The sequence below is a fragment of the Anolis sagrei genome, chromosome 4 (assembly GCF_037176765.1).
Source record: "Anolis sagrei isolate rAnoSag1 chromosome 4, rAnoSag1.mat, whole genome shotgun sequence".
Classification (NCBI taxonomy): Eukaryota; Metazoa; Chordata; class Lepidosauria; order Squamata; family Dactyloidae; genus Anolis; species Anolis sagrei.
Window position 1 is genome coordinate 219,634,780 of NC_090024.1, and position 17,533 is coordinate 219,652,312.

Consider the following 17,533-nt stretch of genomic DNA (forward strand, 5'->3'; position numbering starts at 1 on the left):
AGGATAAAGTAATGAAGTTTCTTACATGTCCACAAAGGAGCAGTCTGCCAATGCTGGTTGTCATGAGTGAAGCATGTCAGGCCCGGCATACTACACGTGTCATTGTTTTTAATTCTCTTGAGCAATTTCCTCAACTTCTTCTTCCGCCTCTGTTCTCGTAGGAGCCACACCTTGTCCTTCTCTTGCAAGGTTTTCCTGCAGTACAGAGACAAAGAAGCATCTTTATGCTTTGCTTAACAAATCAGCAACAAAGGTAAGCCTCACACTTAGGTTTTTAGGGTTAGAACATCAGCTTTTATATAAAGCTCACAAAAATTATCTACAATGGTTGGGAGATTCTGTTTCACAACAGTAACAGCCAAGGTCCTACATCAAAGGCATAGTTACAACATCCTAGCTGTGCTCCATTTCCTGGTCTGGCCCCTGAAACCCACCTTAAAAGCCAATCAGCCATCTCAAGCAACATAATCGTGATGCTGGCAACTGGGGTGCTGTAGGATGATATGCCTAGGTCCCTCCTATTAGTGGGCAATGGTGTGACAGAGTTGCAACAGGATCCTTCAGCGTTCTTGCTTCTGTTCCTTGCACCATAGCCATCTCATGGGAGGGGGCTGGGTAATGTCATCCCTAAGTGTCCCACATATCAATATTACAAAACTCCATAACTTAGGGCAGCTGGCTATCTTTGAAGTTGGGTTTTTGGAGCATTTGCAATCACAATGTATATTATTGTAGGGGGTAAAGGTTTCCCCTTGACATGAAGTCTAGTCAAGTCTGACTCTGGGGGGTGGTGCTCATCTCCATTTCTAAGCCGAAGAGCTGGCATTGTCCATAGACACCTCCTAGGTCATGTGGTTGGCATGACTGCACGGAGCGCCATTACCTTCCTCTCTAAGCGGTACCTATTGATCTACTCATATTTGCATGTTTTCAAACTGCTAGGTTGGCAGAAGCCACTGCGCCACTGTGGCCCCGTATATTAAGGAGAAGGGAATAATATTATCTCCATTTTGAATTTGTATTAAGATAATATACAAGCATATATCTTGTTTCCTTAATTGCAAGGACATTGAAAAATGCAAGTTGAGCATCCTATATCTGTAATTCCAAAATACTCCCACTATATAAATCCAGAATTGTCCACATCGATGGGTGAGATAGTGGCACTTTTGCTTTCTGATGGTTCAATATACACAAACTTTGTTTCATGCACAAAATTATTAAGATATTGTATAAAATTGCCTTGAGCATATTCGTATATATTTTTCTCATATGCACATGAAACATAAATCAATTTTATGTTTAGACTTGGGTCCCACCTCCAGCTTATCTCATACCTGCAAATATAGGTATTCCAGAATTTTTAAAAATCCAAAATATGACTCATCCAAGCATTTGGGGTAAACTCAACCTTACACAATCACAACCTTGCTGTACATGAAATTGCTACAATTCAGAATTTATCCTCGGTATACTTCCTCATACTCGGGTATGGCCAATTTCTCTACTAGTATCTCTGAATATGGCAAGTCAGACACACTCATGAGGCAGGATCCTATACCATTTGTGTACAACGTGCATACATTACAAAACTACATTCAGATCATTTTTTCTTTTTTTTATTACAATTTGGTTAGCAAGACTACAATAAAAGCAAATGCAATATTTGTTTGCACATACTTGAAAGGATGGAGACCAGATCCTTTGTGCCTTAGTTTGCCTTTATGTTTAGTATGGAAGCTGTAAAACAGACATCCCAGATGTAAAATTAGCAAAAATACAGACTTTTCTCCCTTTATCCTTCTGTAACTTTGGTTCCCCCAAAGCCCTGGGCAACACATGAAAGTAATAAGCACAGTTTTAGAAAACAAGCACACAAAATCCCAACTGAAACCAAACAATAATTGTGTATCAGCAAGAGCAGCAGTGTGGGGAATTGCCATACTGAACTCCACTCCATATCCCCTCTATCCTGAAATAGCACATCTAAAAGGCTTTGTACTTACTCCTAATATTTGTAATGTGTAGAAATGCTCTAAAATCTAATTGGACCAAGGGCCCTTCCTAAGCTCATTTTTGTTCTTTGGGCATTTTGATTTTTGTTTCCATGTAATAAAAAAAGAGAGCTCAGAAATGCTACTTTCTGGATTACAGCCAGTACCCATTGGTGGATAATTTTAGCTCTTCTGAGCTCTGGAAGAAAAAGGAGATGCAACGAGCACAACAATAATGAGAACCCATCTAATACTTCAGGCTAGTTTGGAGAAAGAGCTTTAGAGAAAGTAAACCTATTTTTGGGATGTATCACTTTGGATGGCAGGTAGGAGCCCCTAGGAATTGCTTCTCGAAGAAAGAGGCCATATCAGTGAGAAAGATGGTCTTTTTTGTACAAGGATTTGTCTGCTTGTTACAGGAGTGGAGACTTCTGGTACCTAGGCTCAAGCTTTGAATGTATTGGAAAAGAGGGGATGACCTCTTGGGCCTTGCTTAGGGGGGAGCAGATCTTCACGTGACCAACATTCTTCTTGATCTGTCTGTGGCGCAGCTATTTCGTAGCCAGCTGCATTAAATCACTACTGACCGAGAGGTCATGAGTTCGAAGTCAGCCTGGATCAGAGTGAGCACCCGACCATTAATAGTCTAGCTTGCTGTTGACCTATGCAGCCCAAAAGGCAGTTGCATCTATCAAGTAGGAAATTTAGGTACCACTTTATGCAGGGAGGCTAATTTAACTAATTTATGACACCATAAAACTTTCCAGCAGTGTGTGTAAGAATGAGGAAGTACTCCATCAAGGACTCAATGTCACAAGTGGATGGTGAAGCAGCAGCTCCCCCTGTAGCCGGAATCGAGCATACCCTCATGAAACCAGAAAGCTTGAATGTTAAATTGCTTCTGTGTCTGTCTATATATTTTGTATGTCTATGGCATTAACTGTACTTTAGATACATGTACAGTATCTGTGCATTGTAATCTGCCCTGAGACCCCTGCAGGGTGAGAAGGGTGGAATATAAATAAACAAATATTTTGGTCAATATTACTTTTTGTAGGATTTCAGCCATGGGCCTAAATAACTAAAAACAGATTGGCAGCAGATGTCCTAACTAGGAAAGTGAAGTCCAGAGAATCCTCCACATCATTACTAAGATCCACCTACTTTTAGTGACAAAAGATTACTAAGGTCAAAGACCTTCATGCTCTCCTTTTGAACACCAATACAGTGATCTCCTGTTTCTTGATGAGAGAGATGGTTTCCAGCAAGAAAGCACAAATAAATAACTTATGCACTGTTTAAAGCCAGGCCTTGGAGGGAAAGCTGGATTGTGGCCAAAGTACCAAGGCGGGGTAATTAAGTCACCATAGGCTGTGGTGCTCTAAACAAATTGACCGGGGAGATCCTGACCCCTCAAGCTGATGAATTTGGCCATTAATTCTAAATCAAATCTATTCACAGGAAGCAAACACTGGGTTTCTGCTTTACTGTAATATTACTTGTACTTTAGAAGAGATTTGGCATGGACATAGCATTGCTCTCCTCACAACAATTTGTTTTCATAAATCATAGGAAGTCATTTCATTGGAATGTATGAGAAGATAACAAATGCTGCAATAAATCTCCTAAAATGTATTGTTCTTTAGAGCCAGATAAAGTTAGCAATAACTTTTCCCTCTCATCCTGTATGAAATTCGTAAGGATTTCAGGAAATTTAAACAACTATTAGGGAGTATGATTGAAGAGATACTTTAAAAAAGTTAACCTGTATGCATTTTGATATGAATTGCATTTTTACTTCAAAATACAAACAATGTTCCAGTTAAAAGATAGGAAACCAGTCACCTATTAAATCCAGCACTCAAGAAGTCGATAATTTAGTCACTGGCACCAGTCATGTTGTGAGTGTTGCAAAGGGCACAGCAATGATGGAAACTTTTGGTTAAGTGGGAAGAGACATCATTTTGCATTTGAATCTTTTATGGTGTTACAATGTGCCCCCCTCCGCCACCACACTCTTAAACTACAAACTCAAATGTAGATGCAGGGCTTACCTTATTTTGTTACAATCACATTCTTCTGGTCGCTTCTTCTTTAAATGACCTCTTACCTCCCTCAGGTTTTTAATTTTATTTTGTAGAGTTTCAATCTAACAAAAACAACAAAAACTACTGACATACCCATGTAGGGGGAGTTGAAAGATGAACTGGTTGGGTTTCTACCCTCCAATCTGCCCATTGATACTCATTAAATCCCTCTTTTAACTCCACACACTTACCCCCGCCCCCAAGCTAAAGGCTATCTACACAGATGTGTAAGTTTCATAGCACTATAACTGCCTTGGTTGCATTTTGTGAAATCCTGGGATTTGTAGATGAGGTAAGTAACAATTTTCTACTCCACTTTCCTAGATTATAATCCCAAGTGCCTGCCTGTAGGACAAAACTGGACTGACATAATTTTTAATCCCTCTCTTATCAGGACACTGGCAGTTTACAAATAACTAACTCATCAATCAGAAAATTATGCATTCCTTCAGATATAAATAACCACGACAATTTAAAAGTATTATATAATAATGTTTTGTTGATATTTCTTAAATATCTTCTTGCACTTTAACTTATTTTTAACAGGAGCTAAGCTAAGCTTTTGCATCAAATGCTGCTTGTTGGTCTGTAAAGGGGTAGAAGTTTGGAACCACAGAAGATGCAACAGCAGCTTCTACCTAAAAGTGTAATGATTGACAAAAGAAAGATATCTTATTGCTATCTTGGAAGATGGATGAAAGAGCTATATTTCCAGTATTGTCAAGAACCCATTGCAATCTCAGACGATGCAAGAAGGCAAGCCTTCTTGCATTGTCCTGAGCAAGGTTTGACAAAATCCGAGAAACTCATACTTGCTGTTTATAGTTGCTGAAAATCAAGGAATGAATGAGGAAACGACATTATAGACTGCTACGTTCCTCTCTCTTTTTAAAGTCACAGGTCACCACATTTTAATCTCTTGTCACTAAATCCATGTCTCAGATATAATGAGATGAGTGCTTTGGGTCTTGCTTCACAATCACAAAACCCATATATGGTAAAACTTGGGGATATAAGGTTCTGCCTGAACTATGGGGCCTCTAATTAAAAAGTATCACATTGCAAAAAAAAAAAAAAAAGACTGTCATCTCAGGCCTGTGAGGAATCACACCTGAGTCAAAATGATCCAGTCTTTATTTGATTTAAACCCTTGTGTTGGCAAGTCTGAAGATCGACAGGTCACAGGTTTAAAGCTGAGGAGAGTGTGGATGAGCTCTCTCTGTCAGCTCCAGCTCCCCATGGAGGGACATGAGGGAAGCCTCCCACAAGGATGGTAAAACATCAAAAAAACACCCGGGCATCCCCTAGGCAACATCCTTGCAGATGGCTAATTTTCTCACACCAGAAGTGACTTGCAGTTTCCCAAGTGGCTCCTAATGTGGAAAAAAAAAACTTCTGGAAGACTAAGAGAAGATTTTGAGCTTTTAATAATGTCCTACTGACTGACTGATATACCATATACTGGGTAGACTAGAGCCGCTGAAACCAGCAGGATCCAGTGTCCAAAAATGTATACAGTAATTTCCCTTTATTGACAGAAAAAGGTGAGGTGTATAAAATAAGAATATATAATACTTGCGGCTGTATCTCCAACATTCAAGGCATTCTTACATTTGGGGATGAAGACTATTTCCTGTAGATTCATCTATCTATGAGTAGATGTCAGAATAACTAACCTCATGATCTATATGAAGTTTATGGTCCTTCCAAGCTTGCAGTGATTTGTACAGATCTGTATCACACTGAACGGTGTCATTCTCTAAGATGTAGCACCTGTGCAAAAAAGAAAGAGGTCAGCAGAGGTGGACCAGCAGAGCAAGTACTGCAAAATGATGCTTTCACCAACACATGCATTTTAGTACAGAAAGCAGAGTGATATTAATTATATGGCAGTAAGTAAAGGGTCCCTATTCTAGCAGGCATTTTGTCACAAAGGTTCATTGTCTATACTGGGTCGAGGACGCCAAAACTCTTGAGTATTGTTGCTTTTTAAAATAAATTCCACCATAATACCAGACTGGAATGCAATACTCCTAGCTGTCCTTTCTGCATTTCCTGGCAAAGAAAGCCAATTTTATATATTTTACTGTTATCTGGCATGGCTTTCCTGTCACTGAATTGATTGCAAACTTATTTATGTGGTGGTAAGGACAATAGACTACTGAAAACCAGACTTACTTTATGTTTTTATTTTGTTTTACCCATAAATCTCAAATCTTTCTTTATTATGGTCATAGACCAGCATAAGGAGAGTGGGGTACAGTCTGATAAAAGCATATTACATTAAAATCCAGGCTAAAAGCTAAAATGTAGAAGTGTATTAAAAAGCAAAAACACAAGATACTGTTTTTTAAAAGGGTTTCTCTTCTGATCATATAACTCTTTCGCCTCTTACCTATAAATTAATGGATTTGCCTCTGTATATAATATTTTGGTTATTTACTATTATTACTTTTTGCAAAACTAGTCTATTACTGTAACAAATAGTTCTTAATCTGTCTATTTCTCTGGTGGGCCTTAACATATGAGACAACAGGTTTTAAAGGCCACATCAATTATTGCCCATGTTATTTTAAACCCTGTGAAATGCCATAGTTGACATTTCATACTATTTTCTGTATTTCTTTCCTCCACTTTGAAAACAGGAGCATTTTCAACAATGCCTCCAAAAGTACACCTACTGATATACAACTGAGGTGATGCCAGCATATGTAACAAAAAGGATTGTAACCTTTGTTAAATTATAATGCAGTGCCTTCTTTTGATATTAATCATAACCAGCTTCATCATCACCACAGTAATTACTACCCACCTTAACTAAGTTTCATGAAAACCTACCTGTGAGTTACTTTTATTAAGTTAGGAACTGCATTCTCTGGAATGCTGTCGGTACCACTGTATTCCAGAGCATCCTTGTCCTCGTCGTCATCATCATCTCCTTCAGCACCTTTATCATATTTGAATTTATTTGTGATATTCCTGGGTAATACAGGCTGGTAGCCATCCTCTAAATCTAAGTTAAAGACTTCTCCATCAAGCTCCACAGACACTGAACGAATTGAGCGACTCCGAATATAGCTTGCTTTATATTCTGTAAGAAGAATACAAATACAAGATTGACACACAGGAAGTGGTCGATATAATGCTTTAAATGAGAAGTAGGCTAGGTCAAAGATGGGCACCTTTATTGACAGGGACAGCTCAATTCTTCAGAAAAGCCTCTTGCTCTGAAGGCACGAAACCAGTCTTTACCAATGTAGCTTTAATGTAAAATCAGCACCAGTAAGAAAGTATACAAAGCTATAGGGCATATGCCCACAAGTATGCTCACGGATCCACAAACAAAAGCAAATGAGACAATATTCAGGGGGAAATCTCTTGCCCCTTACCATATTTGAAAACAGTTTGCTTCCTATGAGTAAAGTTCTCAACAAATCTACAATAACAATTGGTTGTGTTGGTCTGTGCCTTCAAGTTGACTCTGACTGTTGACAACCCTATCCTGAGATTTTCTTGGCACAATTTATTCAAAGGAGCCATTGCCTTCCGCTGTAGCTAAGAGAATGTGTGCTGCCCAGGATTGCCCAGTGGGTGTCCATAGACAAATGAATGTTCAGACTGTAGTCTCCCAGAGTCCTAGAATCTCATCACATTGAGGTCACCTATCCGGGTGATAGTTGGAGGATTTGCCATGGATTGCGGAACTTCATCTCATCCGGGGGGGTGGGGGGAGCATTGCCACCCATCTTTCCCCCGTTGTTGTCTATCCAACACGGGAAGCCTCCCATGTTGCTGGCTCTGCCTCTTGCAACACTTGGACCTCACTTCAGACATGGAGCCCTGCTGGAAGTAGACCAACATCATATGATGGATCTGGTGGGCTCCATGCCTGAAAGAGGTCCAAGTGCCATAGGACAAGTATGAGGTCTGATGAGGTTCCATGTCCAACATCCAAATCATTACATCGACCTACTGCTGTAAACAGCCAGATCAAATTCCTTCTAGAGTTAGTGGAGACTAATGGACTACTCAATGTATCTCTCCTATTTTGATTAGACATGGTACAGAACTGTAGAATTACACAGCTGAGGGTGGCAATAGATGGAATTTGGAAATCCCACTTTTGTCATTGAGTCATTCTGCAGACTTGAGCATATTATTCTGCTTCAGTTTCTCACTAGTACAGTGGGGATACTAAACCTTTAATAGCTTGTAATGAGAAAACAAAATAAAGATGGCAATGAGGTTTGTAAAGGCGGTGCAAATTATACATAATATAAAACAGTAGAGTGATGCTCATTTTTGTGTGGGTGTAAATTGTCTGGAGAAAATTTTGTTATATACAGCAAGCTAAAAAGCTCTTAAGCAAGCAAATGAATAATACACAGTAGCAGCGACAGTAGCATAATTTGTGTGAGTATGTATGTACAGGTTTGTTTTGCACACACTGTGTTTTATGATGTTTCATTTTGTTGTAATGATTTTCTTGTATTCACTAGATGGCAGCACAAGCTCACGATGCTAAAAGGAAAATGCAAGAATCATGCCTAACACCAAATTCAAAAAGGTCCCAAATAATCCTACAAAACGCCTCCATGCAAGTTATTGGTCATCTTTGATTTTGATTTCCTTGGAGATTAAATCCTCAACCTTTCCTACAGAGAGAGGATATCTGAGTTAAGAATATCTGCTCCTTTTTATCCTCTCTAAATGTCTTCTTGCCATTTCAATTCTCTCCTGCCAGTCAAGACATTTCCTGTCATCAAACCCTCTTGGTTTCAAGGACAGAAATGTCAGAGCTTGAAAACATTACTTTTTTGGACAACAGCCCCAGAAATCTATAACATGGGCATGTTGGCTGTGGAATTCTGGGAGTATTATAGACTACTGCAACATTCTCTATGTGGGGTTGCCCCTGAAGACTGCCCGGAAGCTGCAATTAGTCCAACGTCCGGCAGCCAGGTTCACGGGAGTGGGCTACAGGGAGTGGGCTACAGGGAATGCACAACTCCTTTGTTGTGCCGGCTCCACTGGCTGCAAATTAGCTTCTGAGCACAATTCAAAGTGCTGGTTTTAATATGGTTACGGCCCAGTTTGCCTGTATGAACATATTCTCCCCTATGAACTATCAAGGCTGGGGACGAGAGACAGGGCCTTTTCGGTGGTGGCCCCCCCAGCTATGAAACTCCCTCCCGAATGAGATCAGATCTGCCCCCTCCTTCCTGACCTTCAGGAAGCTAGTGAAATCCTGGCTTTGGAACAAGGCATTCCCAGAATAATGGCCAAGGCCGGCAATTAACCAAAGTTATCGACCACATATGCGGACTGAGTTGGACATGATTTTATCTTGGTGAATTGGCTTATATGTATTTATTTTATATGTTTTAATCTCATTGTTGCTGTATGATGTTTTAGAGTGTATTGTTAGCATTGAGTCCTTGCTGTTAGCCGGTCTGAATCCCTCTACGGAAGTAGAGAAGATCGGGATACAAAAGTTTTAAATAAATAAATAAATTCTGGTCACAATTCAATATTCTTCATCCATTTAAAAGGCCTTGCCCAGATTACAAAAACTAGTTCAGACTACAAATTACAAATCTTACTGCAGCTTTATTAACTCAGGGAAAAACCCTCAAGTAGGACAGGTGGGAGGCTAATACACCAAATCCTCCTTGTAATCTCTTGGATGGCTAATTGTTTTCACTTTGTCTTCACTCCTCATTAAAAAACTTTCCTAAGAAGTTTCCAAAGTAACAACTGGATGTCCAAATGAACACACAATCCTAATCTTTGGACACTGCGAAGACAAATGGTTTCATTCAATTTAATCAAAGAGGTCACAATTCTAGATTGGAAGCTACGTAAACACTACTAGAGGTATGAATTTTAATTAAACTGAATGTTCTCAATGCCCTTGTGGCCTCTTCCAACTACATTTCTGTGAATCTATGGGTACAGAGGCATGTTACACAACGATTCTTATGAAATTAGCCTTTCTGGGGGGGAAAACTTCTTAAGAAAATCTCTTTCTTTGTAAAGGATCACATGGGTATGGAATTCTCTGTGTGTTCAGAGGTCAGGGCTTAGTTTCTAAGGAAGGTGCTGGGACTCAGAAATGTAAAACTTTCATAAATATCATGCAATCAGCCCTGGAAATTCTGCTATTTAATGTTATTAGAGTCACATGTGTATTGGGTATTTATTGATGTGGGGACAGGGAGGTCTGACCTCTAGGAAAATACAAAGTCTTTCCAAATACTTGGCTGGTTGGCAGTGCTAAGAAAAAATATAGTATAATGACATCACAAGATAAGTAAAATTACATAATATCATTTTCCCAAAATCTAGAACAACCTAGCTCCCATCACCCTTAGACAACATGGCTAAGAAATCACAGTAGTGTTGTCAAATGATGCATCTACACCAGGCTTTGGCAAACTAAGGGCCAGGGGCTGGATGTGGCCCCCTGGGCGCTTACCTCACTCAGGTCCTCCTCATTTTTCCTGTCCTCTCAACATAAGGACAAAGTGGCCTGCCAGATCTTTATGAAGAAAGGATGGAGGAGGAAGGCATGCAGCAGCTAAGAGCCCTCTGGAGTGTTTTCAGTCAGTCTTGCCCTTTTTCCAGCACAAAGATGGGGTGAGCCGTCTCATCCTTATGCCAAGAAGATGGCCCAAAGGAAGGCATGCAGTGGTTGAGAGCGCTCGGGAGCTCTCTCAGCTGTCATCTATTTTGTCCTCCTCCTGGTATAATGCCAAGAGGATGGCCTGAAGATCAGGGGAGAGAATCGGGGCAGTCGCCGCATGTCTCGTTTTCCTCCCAGCATAAGGATGGGGTGAGCAGCCCCATGCATATGCCAGGAGGACAACCTGAGGATGATGCAGGCCCTGTCCCACCTCCCTACCGGCCCTACCCTCTCATAGGCCCACTCCCTCCTGTGTGCCTGGCTGTCCTCTCTCCTGGCCAGGCCCTCTTGGTCATGCCCACAATGCAGCCCCAAGGCAAAAAAGTTTGCCCATGTCTGATCTACATTGTATGTTGAATTATTAGGTTGATACCACTTTTCACTGCTATGGCTCAATTGTATGGATTCATGGGAACTGTAATTTTACAAGATCTTTAGCCTTATCTTCCAAAGAGTGCTGGTGCCTTATTAAATTACAAGTCCTACAATTTGATAACAATGAGCCATGGCAGTTAAAGTGCTGTCAAACTGCATTAATTCTACAGTGTAGATGTGCCTTAATATGCTGGAAACCAAAAGGTTAGGATGGGCTGCAATAGATATAAAGGAAAGACAGATGCTTTGAAGTAAATTTTCAGTGGTGGCATACTGTATATTTTATAATATTTATTTTCATCCTCCTTAGATAGATCTATTATTTCTCAGTTGGACTTATATTTTTTTTAAAAGACACCAGCAAGCTTATTTAGATAATGCACAGCAAGTTCCTACATCACCTAATGAGAATTCTATAAATTTGTATTTTTAATATTTATCATAATTGCTCCAAGTCCCCTTCCTCACACTGAATCATCATTACATACCGATTCCAGAAGTTTGAGCTGATGATTCAAGTTGAGTTTTTCACCCACCTGGGACTAAAGGCTTCCACCTGAGGCTTAGCCAGGTGAATCATAGCTCAGGGAGAAAATAATTTTTTGACTCATGGGATATTTGACTAACACAAGGGAACTCCCTTCCTTTTCAACACCGAGAGGAAATTCCAAGGAGTTATACTCAAATCATTAGAAGAAACAAACAGAGTATTTCTCTAAGGAATCTATATCCTTTTATTGAGGCCAATGTGTATGTTGTATTTACTTATTTAACCTGTGCTGATAAAATATGGACAAACATTAAATGAGAAAAAGCACCAGGAAATGTACCCTCATAGAGCTACTTCTCTTCAAATGTTTATTGAAGAATAGGGACAAAATGGGAAGGAAAGAAGGAAAGAAATGCTGCTGCCACTGACTATTTCCAGCTTGAAGCTTTTATGAAAACCTTTATGTACCTGACAGCATATAAATTTTAGTATAAATAAATAACTAAAGCAAAAATAACTCCTTAAAAAGTATATCTCTCCCAAGGTGAGGGATTTTCAGGACCAAAAGGCAACATACATAAATTTCTAAACAAGGAAATACTGACTTCATTACAAGTCAGATGTTGAGTACCCAAGTAGGGAAGGGACCTGCTGTTCCTGTGGTGTGCAATGAGACTTCAGTGAAACACCTGGAATAATGACAGTAAATGCTGTGAAAAATGAGGCAATGTTTTCTAAGAAAGCCATAAACTTTGCATCTGGCACAAGGGTGCTCAGCATTCAGGTTGCGACTAACTGTTCTTTAAGCACTCATTATTCACACCTGATTACTACTTCTACCTGAAACTGCAGTTAAATCATAGTTTTCTCAGATATAAAAGAGTGTCTGGAATTATTATGATGTATCCTCAAATATTTTTTTCCTAGGCATACATTTATTTCTACTAAGTCAAGAAATGTTGGAAGAGGTAGATGGATTTGTGATTACACATTGTATGCATAGACCGCTTGTCAATTTGATTTAAGCTACCTCAGGGTGCTTCTACAGTGCAGAATTAGTGCAGTTTGATACCACTTTACCTGCTATGCTATGCAATCCTGGGAGCTGTAGTTTGGAAAGGAACCAACATTCTTTGGCAGAGAAGGCTCAAGATCTTCTAAGACTACAACTCCTGTAATTCAATAGCACTAAGACACAGCAATTAAAGCTGCTCATGCACTACATGTCACATAGGGAAAAACTAGTAGATGTTAATAAATTCCAGAAACTTCAATAGAAAAAAGTGTTCCTTGAGAGAGAAAAATTATAAGACTCAACAATTTATCAACAGGCTGTTTTGGCTTCACTAGACAACCTGCATTGGCTTGTTGGAAAAGTCTGTATTTTCTAGAATGAATGATTTTGTGAGAAGTTTTCACATTCCTAGAATCATAGAGTTGGAAGAGACTGCAAGGGCCATCCAGTCCAACCCTTGCCATGCAGGAACACACAATCAAAGCACCCCCAACAGATAGCTATCCAGCCTCTGCTTAAAAGCCTCCAGAGAAAGAGATGTAGATTAAGATGTAGTTGGAGAAAGCAATTTGAGGACCAGCATGAAACATCAGAAGATGTTCTATGAGACAATCCCTCTGCTCTCGGCATGCAGAACAGATAACTAATTCTAATTTCTATTCCTTTGATAGGGTAGGAATATTTTTGTTGTTGGTTGGCTTCCTGATATTCTAACTGCAGGGGATTTACATATACCCCAGTGGTTCTCAGCCTGTGGGTCCCCAGTTGTTTTGGCCTACAACTCCCAGAAATCTCAGCCAGTTTACCAGCTCTTAGGATTTCTGGGAGTGGAAGTCCAAAACATCTGGAAACCCACATGTTGAGGACCACTAAATGACCAAATCTGACCCACAAACCTATCACCCAGTATTGCCCCAGGAGAAGGACTTCCAAGGCTCTGGAAACTGGGCTGATGATTATGACAAAACATTGTCAATCATAACTCCAATGACAAATCTCCATCACCATAATTAGATAATGATGATCCAGCCATAATTTTGTTTTACTTATATCCAGCCCATTTCCTGGTCATGGGAATTAAAGAAGAGACCACTAAAAATCTATACCACATAAAAGTTCAAAAGTAAACCTCATAAAATTAGTCAAAATAAGGAGCACAAATGCTCCACAATGACTGACAGGCCAAAAGAGGGATTGCTGAGAACTTCCTGGTGCCTTGAAGTACAATATAAAGATGTGAGTGCTGGGAAAACATGATAAGAAAAGCATTCCCAGCACCTTGAGGAAAAACATCTGGACCACGTACAACAAATGAGTCAACTACTGTTCATTTGCTGCATGAATAAAAGATCCTTCAGAAAGGCCTCAGGTTCCTGACATCTGAAAATAATTATGTCACCTATTTACTGGGGTGTTATAGACATTTGGAAAAGTGCTAATAAGTTATTTACTGAGAACTTGATCGCTTTTAAGTTCCTTAAGTGGTGTTATAACCTCTCCACTGAAATATAACTTTTTAAAAACTTGTCATAGTAAGTGACCTTTGATTTTCCAGGCATTTCTAGCAAGTTCACACAACTGCTTGCTTTCTAATTTTCATTTATTTTTTGTGCCACATATTTTAAGTGGCAACAAGTGTAGCTGATGATTTCACCTGAGAACCAATAATTTGATTCACCTAAAAATTAGCTTAGTAGTTACTAATCAGCTTGCAAGGCAAATACAAAGGAAGAAAATCAATTTAAACTCCCTGTTTGAAGCTTGTGCCAGGTCATTACTGAGAAAGCCTAATGTGCTAAATAATTAAGGCTCTGCATTTGTGGAGCGAGACGAAAGAAACTTTACAGATGAATAATAATTCTGGGCTGCTGTTTGGCTCTTTTAATCTATAATTAGACCATGCACTTCAACTATAGATATTAACCTGACTAAAGTTTAAAAACAGAGCCTGTGGAATAGGCCGTGTCAAAAAGCACCCAGGCTTTGCCAAAGAAAGTCAGCCTCCTTTGGAGAGAACTCCAGTAAGCAGGGAAAAACGTTACAGGCAGGCTGCTTTGGGAACAGCAAGTACACACACCCTGATTAAGAATAAATGAAGCAGCAACAATCCCCGAGAGCTGCTCAAGTGCTAAACCAGGGGCATTTGAGGCTCCTAAAACAGAAGAGCAGTTGCGTTCACTTGTTCTCTTTTGATCCACCTTTCCATCTGAACCATTTATCAGCCCTATCCAATGAAGCCCAATTGTAAACTAACCATAGATACATAAAGCAAGCAACCTTCTTCACCTCTTTGTTCCTGTCTGGCCAGCAGGTAACATATAAAAGTTGTATTTGGGTGTGTGTTATTGTTGAATAATAAAAAGAGAACAAAGGGATGAAGGCAGTTCAGATATGATAGCTCCAAGAAGAAGGGATAGGAGAATGTTCTCTATTTTTGAATGCACATTCATTTCCTTCCTCCTCTCAGGCATGCCAAGCTGGTTCTTCATTATCATTATGAGGTTGTGGGGGGGGGGGGTGTCATGAGGGGGTGTCAGAGGGGTTGCCAAAGACCATCAGAAAACACAGTATTTTCTGTTGGTCATGGAGGTTCTGTGTGGAAGGTTTGATCCAATTCTATTGTTGGTGGGGCTCAGAATGCTCTTTGGTTGTAGTTGAACTATAAATCCCAGCAACTACAACTCCCAAATGTCAAGTCTATTTCCTCCAAATTCCACCAGTGTTCACATTTGGGCATATTGAGTATTCGTGCCAAGTCTGGTCCAGCTCCATCATTGTTTGAGTCCACAGTGCTCTCTGGATGTAGGTGAACTACAACTCCAAAACTCACCTAACCCTTCCAGTATTTTCTGTTGGTCATGAGAGTTCTGTGTGCCAAGTTTGGCTCAATTCCATTGTTGGTGGAGTTCAGAATGCTTTTTGATTGTAGGTGAACTATAAATCCCAGCAACGACAATCCCAAATGACAAAATCAATCCCCCCCAACCCCACCAGTATTCAAATTTGGGCATATTGGGTATTTGTGCCAAATTTGATCGAGTGAATGAAAACACATCTTGCATATTAGACATTTACATTACGATTCATAACAGTAGCAAAATTACAGTTATGAAGTAGCAACAAAAGTAATGTTCTTGTTGGGGGTCATCACAACATGAGGAACTGTATTAAGGGGTCATGGGTTTAGAAAGGTTGAAATCCACTGATCTAACTTCTCTCCTTCATTCCTTCCCTAAATCAATCAATCAATCAATCAAAACTTTATTTGTAGCCTGCTCCCTCTTCCCTGTGGGAACTCAGGCGGCTAACAACATGAAATAATAAATGAAGCAAATGGGCAATATAAACAATCAATTTTAAATTAAATCATCATAAAATCAATAAAACACAATTACACAAACCTCCCCTTCCTTCTAGGGGTTAGTAGCTGTGGTTGTGATTGAGAAGGCTCTTTCCCACGTCTTCATCAAATGAGCCTATGATGATGGCAGCACCAAGAGAAAGCCTTCTTCTGAGGATCTCAAAAAGGGAGGTATAGTTTTTCAGATAGTCTAAACCTAAGCTCATGTTTGAGTGTTGGATGCCAGGATTCGAATCCCTACTTGGCCACAGAAAGCCGCTGGTTGAACTTGGGCAAGTCCCTCTCTCTTAGCAAACTTTATCTGAGAATGTATTTTCAATAAGACTTTGTAGCAGGTTCACTTCAGTCAGAAAATATTTGAAAGCGCATGACTACTACAGTCAGTACACCATGTTCACTGGGGTTAGGGGCACAGGACCACACAAAAGTGGGGGAAATGCAAATAAAACTCACCCTTTTTTAAAAAAACAACTAAGAGAACATATCTCCAGGAATTTCTAGGTCATCTAGTGGAACTCTATGGTCAATTTTTTAACTATAAATTTATCATAAAGTTATTTGGAGGGCCTAGGGATTCTTAGAAAGACCACATTAATGAAATTTGTAAAAACTGAACCTCCAGAACTGGGGGAGCCCCTGTACTAGTACTATCTTTAATTGTTGTTTTAAAGTGCTGAGACACTAATTAATGTATTTTTAAAATACACTGAATACAGTGAATTAATACATAGCTTGAACACTTTAAAGAAAAGGAACTATTTGAATAAATACATCAAAGTAAACAATATCCTAATTAACTGAACCCCCTCCCCCTCAAAAAGCCCCACAAAGAATTAGAGGGTCCGCTTACTCTTTTTGGAGAAGAGCTTCTTTCGACGTCCCATAGGATTCAGCTTGTATTCATTCTCCTCACAGTTGCAGTCCTCACTGTTCTTACTGTAGTACTTGGGGAGCAGGTTGGAGATACCTTTACTGCTGCCAGGAGCCATAAGGCTGGCCATCCCTTTGCATTTGTGCAGCTTGAGTTTCCCACTTGGATCTTCCACACATTGCCATTTCTGGATAGATAGAGAAGAAAATTAAGTAATGTCACAATGATGAAAAAAATTCATGTTTTCAACAGTGACTGATATTATCAATAGCACTTTTCACAAGGGCCTGGAAATTCAGCAGAGCCCATAAGCTTAAATGGTAATATCTTATACCTATAAAGCTGAAAGGATCCCAACACACAAAGGCACCAGATCCTCTTTTATCTTGGAAGATAATTCAGGATCTACCCTGGCTAGTAAATGGAAGAGAGACCACCAATGAATGCCAGGTGCTGTAGGCCAGTGGTTCTCAACCTGTGGGTGTTTTGGCCTACAACTCCCAGAAATCCCAGCCAATTCACCAGCTGTTAGGATTTCTGGGAGTTGAAGGCCAAAACATCTGGGGACCCACAGGTTGAGAACCACGGCTGTAGGCTATGTTTCAGAGGAAGAAACACTGGCTTAGAAATGGAGATGAGCACCACTCCCCAGAGT

General features: G+C 39.9%; 1 protein-coding gene across 3 annotated transcripts in view; it reads right to left on the reverse strand.

Annotated features, from left to right (window-relative positions):
* Nucleotides 1–17,533, reverse strand: part of SULF2 (sulfatase 2) — a 350,055-nt gene that overhangs the window by 7,127 nt on the left and 325,395 nt on the right. For 2 of the 3 annotated variants that reach the window (XM_060772158.2, XM_060772157.2), the window contains 6 exons: nucleotides 16,858–17,065; nucleotides 6,920–7,172; nucleotides 5,758–5,854; nucleotides 4,049–4,143; nucleotides 1,681–1,740; nucleotides 26–195 (listed from right to left, as the gene is read on the reverse strand). In XM_060772158.2, the coding sequence (XP_060628141.2) occupies nucleotides 26–195; nucleotides 1,681–1,740; nucleotides 4,049–4,143; nucleotides 5,758–5,854; nucleotides 6,920–7,172; nucleotides 16,858–17,065 (883 nt within the window). The remainder of the gene's footprint in view (nucleotides 1–25; nucleotides 196–1,680; nucleotides 1,741–4,048; nucleotides 4,144–5,757; nucleotides 5,855–6,919; nucleotides 7,173–16,857; nucleotides 17,066–17,533) is intronic. The other variant, XM_060772159.2, reaches the window with a different exon arrangement.